The 9318-nt window shown below is 40.6% G+C and overlaps 5 protein-coding genes across 5 annotated transcripts; 2 read left to right on the forward strand and 3 right to left on the reverse strand.

Moving 5' to 3' along the window:
• Positions 1-290: 290 nt before the first annotated feature.
• On the reverse strand, positions 291-2987 carry JH06_5148 (dynamin-1-like protein; the record flags this gene model as incomplete). Its single annotated transcript, XM_014670024.1, has 6 exons — positions 291-321; positions 431-720; positions 754-1347; positions 1378-2672; positions 2704-2874; positions 2906-2987. 6 exons carry the CDS (start codon positions 2985-2987, stop codon positions 291-293), a joined length of 2463 nt encoding a protein of 820 aa, XP_014525510.1.
• A 386-nt stretch (positions 2988-3373) lies between these two features.
• On the reverse strand, positions 3374-3979 carry JH06_4747 (hypothetical protein; the record flags this gene model as incomplete). Its single annotated transcript, XM_014670025.1, has 2 exons — positions 3374-3870; positions 3901-3979. The coding sequence occupies 2 exons, from the start codon at positions 3977-3979 to the stop codon at positions 3374-3376; spliced, it is 576 nt and encodes a 191-aa protein (XP_014525511.1).
• A 167-nt stretch (positions 3980-4146) lies between these two features.
• Positions 4147-5566, forward strand: JH06_4748 (phosphatidylinositol 3 and 4-kinase-like protein; the record flags this gene model as incomplete). Its single annotated transcript, XM_014670026.1, is given in 7 exon segments — positions 4147-4485; positions 4510-4678; positions 4709-4971; positions 5001-5154; positions 5181-5216; positions 5233-5329; positions 5365-5566. The coding sequence occupies 7 exon segments, from the start codon at positions 4147-4149 to the stop codon at positions 5564-5566; spliced, it is 1260 nt and encodes a 419-aa protein (XP_014525512.1).
• Positions 5567-6873: 1307 nt separating this feature from the next.
• On the forward strand, positions 6874-7438 carry JH06_4749 (histone-lysine n-methyltransferase; the record flags this gene model as incomplete). Its single annotated transcript, XM_014670027.1, is given in 4 exon segments — positions 6874-6894; positions 6915-7003; positions 7034-7109; positions 7127-7438. 4 exon segments carry the CDS (start codon positions 6874-6876, stop codon positions 7436-7438), a joined length of 498 nt encoding a protein of 165 aa, XP_014525513.1.
• A 780-nt stretch (positions 7439-8218) lies between these two features.
• On the reverse strand, positions 8219-8590 carry JH06_4750 (histone H2A; the record flags this gene model as incomplete). Its single annotated transcript, XM_014670028.1, has 1 exon — positions 8219-8590. One exon carries the CDS (start codon positions 8588-8590, stop codon positions 8219-8221), a length of 372 nt encoding a protein of 123 aa, XP_014525514.1.
• Positions 8591-9318: the final 728 nt, after the last annotated feature.

Below are 9318 nucleotides of genomic sequence, written 5' to 3' on the forward strand. Positions count from 1 at the left end.
TCACACTCCTTTCGATTTTTGGATTCCAGAAAGATGAATGATCTCTCAATTCCAAAATACATGGGTAATTGAGATACTTCCAAACGTTATTGTCTTGATTTGTATGTTATATTATGCTAATCTTATTGAATTGATATCAGTATATCATTATCAGATGATTTGTTTAATTGTTAACTACACTTGACAAGGAGAATGTATGCTTCTTTAGTTGAGATCAAACTAGATCATTTTATTGGTGCCTTGTAAGACTTGTAGATATCTTTCTAGGACAAATGACGGTGATGATACACTCATATACCACAAACTAACACTTGTGTGCTGCTATCACACTACCAAATCATACGAAACAAACAGAATATCCCATGAATCCAGAGGACTAAAACTGGGTTATTTCTTTGGCAACAGCGACTTTGTGCTTCGTACGACAGACCAGTCGATCTCATTTGTCGGACTGGTGGAATTCTTCTCCCATGGATTAAGAGTCCGAGTTCCAGCACTAGGAGAAGGATCAACGCGACTTGGCATAGAAAGATTCACAGAAGTGAGATTCCGTAGCGATTTATCTAGAATCGATAGTACTCGAGTCAGATCCTCGCGCTTCCTTTTCAAGGTTTCATCCTCCTTCATAAGGGATTCAGTCAATCCCTTGTTATAGATATTGGCAATCAATACATTATAAATACTCTCTACAGTTTGATTGAGGAGATATAATGTGATGCACTAGGACTCAGACTTCACATCCATTCAACTCACTTTCGGCATACTATCCAAAAGGTTCTTTCTCACAGTATCTAAATACGTATCAACTAATCGAGACAAATATTCAATCATGACTTGTTCTGTATCATTGTAATCATTCCATTCCATGCTTTCCTGCAGTACACCCACTTTTGTCTTATGGTATACAGAAGAAGGAAGTGGTTCTTCCCTAACCTCACTCTCTTCAGTCTCCTCTTTTGGAGGAATCAATAGCTTTGTCAAGGTATCCCGCCATACTTCCTCTTCTCCTGCAATATTGATCCAAGCAATCCAATTTGACTCCACTGGCTCAGAGTCCACACGCACTACAATCGTCTCTTGGGAAGGAAGAGTGATCTCAAACTCGAACTCACCCATGGTGGGGTTGTTCCGTAAGACAGTAGCCGATGCTCCCTCCAAGAAGATCTCCTGCACACCAGGATCGGAACGATCGATCGAGGCTGTAGCATTATAGAACAGGGATCGCTGCTTCAGTACACCATAGACATGGTCTAATCGTCCATGACCTCGACGCAGATACATCCATCCCTGAACCATCGGCTCTTGGAACTCAGGAGGATCATTAGGATTGGTCTTCTGAAGGAGTCGCTAGAGATGAAAGAGATGAAAGAGGCATACAGCACGAGCTGTGGCGATCGCACTTCCTTGGAGTTTCTTGATGTTGTCCTGAGAGAGCGCAGGATGAGCGGTGTTGATATACGCCTTCTCCATCTCCAGCAGGATATGGATCATTTCCTTGGTTACAGCAGTCTTCTCGTCCAACAACTGTAGAGTCTCTCGAATGATGACATCGCGAAGCAAGGGGAAATACTGGAATTCAGGCATATGGATGTTACTGATCACCGTCTGGAACTCATTCTTCACCTGTTCCACACACAGATAACATGGTTTCTCAAAATGCTCTAAACAAGTCAGGATGAGATGTTCCAAGGCTTGTTCAGGAGCAAAGAGACCTCCATGAATACCTCGGTTGTTCACGATTGCTGTTCGGATATCACGAACACTCATACACTCACTCACATCAACAGCTTGGATACTTGAAGCGAAATCCCGTGAGAAGATATCCATGATCCGAGCTCCTCCTGTTAGTTCCCCTTCATCTGCAGGACCATTTCCATGACCAAAGATCGTCGTCTTGAGCTGTTGAGTATAGTTGATAAAGATTTGAACAGCACTTGCATTCACATCTGCCAATCCATCATTCACACTTCGGATTTCAGATAACTGACTACTAATCTGAGTACGATAAGCAGTAACCTTCTGGATGATTTCAGGTAGACTCTGACTGATATGACTCACCAAAAGTTCATTTAATCGATTTCTCAAGTACTGAGTTCCCATTCGATCGCATCGTTCCGGATAATATGTTCGGAAGAATCGACTCTCATCTTCCCACTGGCGATGCATGTCTTTTCGATTGTTAATATCATTCTGACTACGATTGATTACTCCGACATAGCCCAGTTTCAGTGGGATCACATGACCATCAAAGATATCACTTGCATCAGTACCTTTATCCATGATATCTACTTTGGTGATCACTCCAATCGTTCGTTCTCCTGTAGGATCATACTCTTTCGCTAATTGGATTGCATCACTCAGCGCCAGATCTGTATTTGCTGCTGTTACTGCCATTATGATACATGAAGGTTCACGGATATAACGTACAACCATATTGCGAAGGATCTCTTCAATATTCCGAGGTTGATCACCCACAGGATTCCGAGTAATACCTGGAAGATCGATAAGAGTGAGATTCACCACATTTGGAGAATAGATCTTAAGATTGATCGGTTTGTCTGTGACACAAACGCCAGTTCCAGTCTCTCGTTCTGTTTGAGCCACAATCTCATCTCGCACTTCATCAAAATCATAAAATTGTTTGTTTGGTTTGTGAGCAAATACACCATACTCTACACAATCACTCCATTCCTCTCCAAGTACCGGAAGTCAGATCCTTCACATAAACCAATTGTAGAACTAACGGACATCGTGTGACAATCCCACTGCCGCGAGGAAGAAAGTCTTTTCCAACAATGTTCTCTAACACCGAACTTTTTCCACTCGATTGTCCACCAACAACAGCAATTTGTGGAAGGTCAATTTCATTTCCTCCTATTTGTCACGAGTATCAAAGAGGGAGTACCAACAATAGAGAAGACTTCCTGAATATCATTGATGATGGAAATCAATCCCTGCATTCCAAAATCCGCTTTTCGTGAACTCATTGTTGGATTTCAAAAGATATTCCTTAGGAGGCAATGCGAATTATGGGAGCCCAAAATAGGGCAGTCGTAAGAAGGATCCTCAACGAATAATTGGAACAAACAGATATGCAACTAAATCCGTCGATATAGCAACAGATAATTCCAATAATGAACACATTTATCCCCACAAAAATGATATAAGTCCTTGATGACTATTCTCCTCATCCCTCAACTGCTGTATCAATTCCCATTTCTTCTCCAATTCCAGATCTAGCTTCTTTTTGAGCCCTTCAATCGCTTCAAGCAGCATATTCTCCCGTTCCTACTTGTTAACAGTCCAACATACAATTACACGGTGTTCTCTCTCTAATTCATCAACTCGATGAATAAACTGATCTGTTAATCTGCTATACATAATAGAATAATAAAGGAAACAACGTATTCAATTGTTTGGTTTCAGCCAATTCAGCTTTCAATTTCTCGAATTCATCAGAACTAGATTCATCCTGTGAAGGAGGTGACTGAGGTTGAGGAGGACCCATGGAGAGACTCTGGGAATCAACTTCTTCATCCGCAATTTTCGGTTCTTCTTTGATCTCCAATGTATCTAGTTGTTGTTGCAATGCCGATGAGCGTTCTTGACTGATTGCCAAATCTACTCCTAATGCATCGGCCAATTCTTCACCCTTCTCAAGTTTTGAAATGACCTGTTGCTGCTGGGCCATTACTGCCTTCCAGTTTTCACGTTCTTCCATCACATACTGAGTAGAACTCTCCCGCTTCATTTGAAAGATCTCTTGTCGTCGTAGTTCCAGCTCATCTTCCATCTGCTTATATTTCTTCCTCATTTCTTCTTTTTCCTTTTCAACAGTGCGCATATGAACAATCATTTCATTAATCCTTTCTTTATTTCATATGAGTCAAAATATAATACCCTCATACTGTAGCTTCACCTTTACAAGATGATCTGCTAACATTTTTACTCCAACAGGAGTATCGGAGTCACTATCCATGATAAAGAAAGAATCAGACTCCAAGAACACAGAACTAGCGAATATCCAATTGCCCGAAATTGGTTATTTCTTATGGAATTGAGAAAATAGCAAATAAATTGGTCAATCATACAAAACAGCAATCTACGTCCATTGCCTATTCCAAGATTGTGGAAAGTGGCAAATCAATGAGTACATCTGTCTTTACTGTTGAACTCGATAAGCAGGTTGAAGTGATTCTCTCGCGCCTTTCTGATAATGGTCAAATCGAGGGATCCTTTTCTGCAAGTTTTAAGTGGCTAAATACGGTAACAGATGTACGAAATGCTATTCGACAACGAACTGGTATTCCTCATGATCGCATTGATATTATCTATGGCGGTAAAAAGCTTCCAAAGAAATATTGTTTATATCAGGTCAATGTCTCAAGTAACTCTATTCGCCTTTTTTATTTCTGTCATTCCCAAAATAGTGCTAATGATGCCTGGATTCATATAGTGTCCCCGAATCCTTTAGATAATGTAGTAGTGGAAGAGAGTAATCATGTATAGAGCTTTTTGGATGCTCTTGAGGATGTCCGAAATGGTTTCAATGTGGGAATCAAACCAGAACTCTCGCTGTACGGAAGTGGAGGAACGTACTTCTTGAACGATCGTAACAAGTGGAATCTTCTCGTATTTAAACCAGAAGATGAAGAGCCATTTGCAGAAAACAATCCACGTTAGTTTAATGGAATTCGATAAGGATTAGGTGACATTCAAGGGATTACAGGTCATAGTGGCTTTCGTAAAGGTATCAAATCTGGTGAGGGATGGAAACGTGAAGTAGCTGCCTATATTATTGATCGGAAACACTTGTTTTCTGTTCCTACCACAGTTCAAGCGCATATTCGGCATCCGTATTTCTTTCAGCGTTGTCCCAAGTTAAAGTTCAAAGTTGGTTCTCTTCAATACTTCGTTGAGGAGGCGGACTTATGTAGCGATTGGGCTCCTTCAAAGTACTCCACTTTTGAAGTATGTGATCATTTTGAGTGTCAATGTAGGTTCAGAAGATTGCCTTCTTGGACATGTACATCATGAACACAGATCGTAACGATGCGAATATCCTAGTTCAGCGTCGTCACAACAGCGAATTTCGATTGATTCCGATTGATCATGGCTATTCACTCACCGACTGTTTCGAGATTACTGATCTTAGTTGGTGTTGGCTTGAATGGAAACAGATACGAGAACCATGGGACCCTTCTTTGAAAGAGAAAGTACTGAGATGATGAGTAATGAGTAGATATATCTCTCAGCTGGATGTGCCTGCAGATTTAAAGCTGTTGAATGAGACATTGGGCATTCGAAAGATTTGTCTTATTCTACTGAGGTAGGAGCAGAGACGAAGATGAATGGTAGAATTAGTGGCATTTTGTTGAAGATTGGAGTGGAGCGAGGTTTAACACCTCAGGAACTCGCTCAGTTTTATATCCGAACAGAGAAACCGTCCTTACTTGAGAAGATTGTCCAGGAATGTCTAGAACGAGTGAAGGTGTACCAACTAGCGCACCAGCTCATTGATAACGATGGAGGGATGTGTATGTATGGAACGGGAGATTCATCATAGATCGATCTTCGAGCCATATGATGTCGGGTCAACATTCCCACACTTCCATTATTCGAACAATGTCAACACAGTCTCTGTCGGAGATTGAATATTCGGAAGAACCGTATCGGTTTCCAACAGTACTGTTTCTAATAGATTTTCACGAATAGGGGGTCGAATATAAACTTACTCATGACAAAGAATATAGAAGATTGTTTTTTGTAAGGATCATTGAAGTAGTGAGAACTAGGGTGTATACGAAGAATCTGTCTCTTACTGGATCTCTACAATCTTGCACAAACGAGTTTATGATTCGGGTGTATTCCTTTAGGATGTGTTTTCAAGCAAATATAATAGAAAAGAACAAGGTTTTCACTCATGAGACTTTGTGTGATAAAGAGAGCAATATCAGGAGTAATTTCATCATAGAATGTTACAATATACTGGTTCTGATACTTTGTAACAGAATACACAACAACTCCATCTCTTTTCAATAGAATTGTTGATTTGTTTTGAATAAATGGGATACGGGCCTTCATAGTGCACATGTGCAAAACCGATGATGACAGTGTATAGTGAAACTTTGCAGTACAAAAACCCCAGTTAGATATACTGGACAGAATCACACTCTGCACAGGTCGACCCACATACTGAATACTCCATTTTGACTTTTCCTACAAATAATAGATTACTACCATTCTCACAGCAGAACGAGGTGATTTCTGAGAAACTAGTACATAGGAATGACGTAGAGTAGGGGAAATCGAGGATATAACCAGTTTCATCAATGGAAACTTCGTTGTGAAGTCATACGGAATCCCCGAAGTCTTGTGAATCACTGCATGCTTCGAATCTGACTCTACAAAACAAGCAGAAAGGAAAAAATCAGAAGAGGGTTGTGAAAACCGAAGAGAAATAAAGGGATAAGACTTTCTGGAAACAGACAGGATCCCCTTTGAATCATAATAAGTAATAAGTAAATACAATGTGGCTCGACTCTGTACCACTACAAATCACAATTCAAAAAAGAATGCACAATCGCGAAATACCAAAACACTTCTGTAAAGAAAACGACATCAAATAATCTCCATCTTACATCCATATCACTCATAATAACAAAGAATCCCTTAGGATACAAAAAGAAAAGAATCGCCCACATGGGGGCTCGAACCCCAGACCGTTAAGTTAAAAGCCTAACGCTCTACCGACTGAGCTATGTGGGCTCTGTTATATGGTCTGTATTCTTCCTATTTAAAGCATGCTTCCTATGCTTTTGTCTCAAAATCATCATTGCAGGATTCTGTTTGTTGTTAAATTGTGAAGGTAGAATGAACACACAGGTAGAATTCGTTTAGAATATTTACTCTAGTTCAACGACAGGATTTGTGCTATTTGCGAGCGACCCGGAGATTTGATTCAGTGTACAGGTGGCTGTCTTCGATCTTTTCACAAGGGATGGTAGAGTTACTTCGTTTTGTTGAGGTGTAGTCTAGGGCTTACAGCTCCTCCTTCGGGTAAATGGAGTTGTCCAGAATGCACAAAGGGTGAAGTAAATTTCATTGCTGTTGATATCAGCTGTAGCATCGGTGTTTTAAATGCAAAGCAAAGGCATCCGATTTTGAACTGATTGTTTGTTCCATTCCGAACTGTAGACGACGGTTCCATTGGAAAAAGGAGTGTTGTGGTCTTAATGAGTCGGAAGTATTTGCAGAGACCTTTATTTGTCCGTGTCACCGTTGTTCATATTGTAATATTGCCGAAAATCCACAGAATCCTCTAATGAAATGTTTCCGCTGTACAAAGTCGTTTCATCAAGCCTGTCTTCCTCGTGACGCTGTTCACTTGGATGAAAAGTATTTTAAATGTGCCTCTCATTTTACTGTAATGTCCTGATACATCTCTTATCCTAGGAAGGTCCTTCGTCTATGTTAGGTAATTATCAGCGAGCTACAACTCAGCAGCCATCGTCATTCAGTCCATATCCACAGGCTCCCTATGGACCCTCTTCCTCAGCTCCCTATCACAGGACATCCCCTTTCATTCCTCCGTCATCGTATCCCCAGACTTCTCCCTATGTGCCTGTAGCACCTTATCCCCAGAATTCTCCCTATGCTCCCTCTCCAAAAGTGTATTCTTACATGCCTCCTGGTTATTCTTCTTCTCCCAATGCTTCAACATTGTATGGAGGTTATCCCACACAGCCTGCTCCACCATACACACAACAGCCATCTCCTAATGCTCTTCCTCCAAATCAACCTAATGCTTTTCCTCCAAATCAACCTAACGTCTTTCCTCCAAATCAACCTAATGTTTTCCCTCCAAGTCAACCAAACGCATCTACAGACGTTCCTCCCGTAAAGCGAGTCAAGTATACTGGACCTCGACCAGAACTGAATGAAGAACAGAAGGCAGGAAGGAATCTATTGATGAAGTGGAAAGATCTTCGACGAGCAGGAATTGAGGTGAGAAAAAGAAGGGGACGTAATGTTTAGTTAACAGAAAAGAGAATCAAGGCAAGAAGTGAGATATTAGAGGAAATACTAAAGAAACGAGATGCACAAATACTGAACACAAAGAGTATGAGAGATAAGCTACTAGCTCAATGTATTGTTTGTTATTAACAAAACCAAAACCATTGTACACAAGCTACCACTGTATTCACAAATACATGGCTTATTCGGCCTCTTCTCCCTCCTCCATCTCCAATTCCTTCTCCTCCTCTTCTTCTCCATTCTTTCCAATAAGAGTTGGCTGAATGTAAGGAACGACACCTCCTCCAGCAATTGTAGCCTTAACAAGAGTATCCAATTCTTCGTCTCCACGAATAGCAAGTTGAAGATGACGAGGAGTAATACGTTTCACCTTTAAATCCTTGGAAGCGTTTCCAGCTAACTCAAGAACCTCAGCACTCAAGTATTCTAGAATAGCAGCAATGTATACAGCAGCAGTAGCTCCTACACGTTGACGAGCAGACACACGACTCTTCAGGAATCTGTGAATACGACCAACAGGAAACTGAAGACCAGCCTTGGTCGAACGGGTCATCACTTGCTTCTTGCTTGAAGGGGCCTTTCCTCCTTTTCCTCCTTTTCCTCCTTTTCCAGACTACATATTGGTTACCTCGAATTTCCAAATCAACAAAAAGCGAAACAAAACATCCCGCTACATTCTTTCATACAACACATACCATGATCCAAAAATACTACTTCCTTTAAAGACAATAATGACAGATCTATATCAATGACAACAGTCAATATTACCCCAGATTTCTGGAAACAAATTATGCTAGTCCAATCAAATTGAATGTTCAACAATGATTGGATCGATGCTACCTCCAAAAATAATGCTTATCCAATCAATTCAATACTTTCATGTCTTCAATGAAAATAGTATCATATCCTAAATAAACTATATTGGAGAATGAAAACAGGCAAAAATGCTGATAGGAGTCAAATCCATCACTTCGCACAGTATCTACCTAAAGAGAGTTATATCGTCTAGATCAGGACTAACATTCAACAAATGAATGCCAGTTGCATCCAATAGACAATTTCTTTCTCTACCATGATCGAAGGACTCTAACAATCAACTGTCACAAGCAGGTTGTCGAGCTGGTAGAAAATCCAGTGAATCAACAAAGGACTCATTCTCACCTTCTATAAGAAAAGAGTGTGAGACGAGAATCGCGGTTATTGTTTGGAATCTAGGGGTTAGGGAAATCTCCAGAGGCTCAAATCTCCTTTACAAGTGGCTTGAAACTTGTCCTTTTAATT

Source organism: Blastocystis sp. subtype 4 (genome assembly GCF_000743755.1).
Source record: "Blastocystis sp. subtype 4 strain WR1 chromosome Unknown seqid_0349, whole genome shotgun sequence".
In the NCBI taxonomy this organism is placed as follows: domain Eukaryota; class Bigyra; order Opalinata; family Blastocystidae; genus Blastocystis; species Blastocystis sp. subtype 4.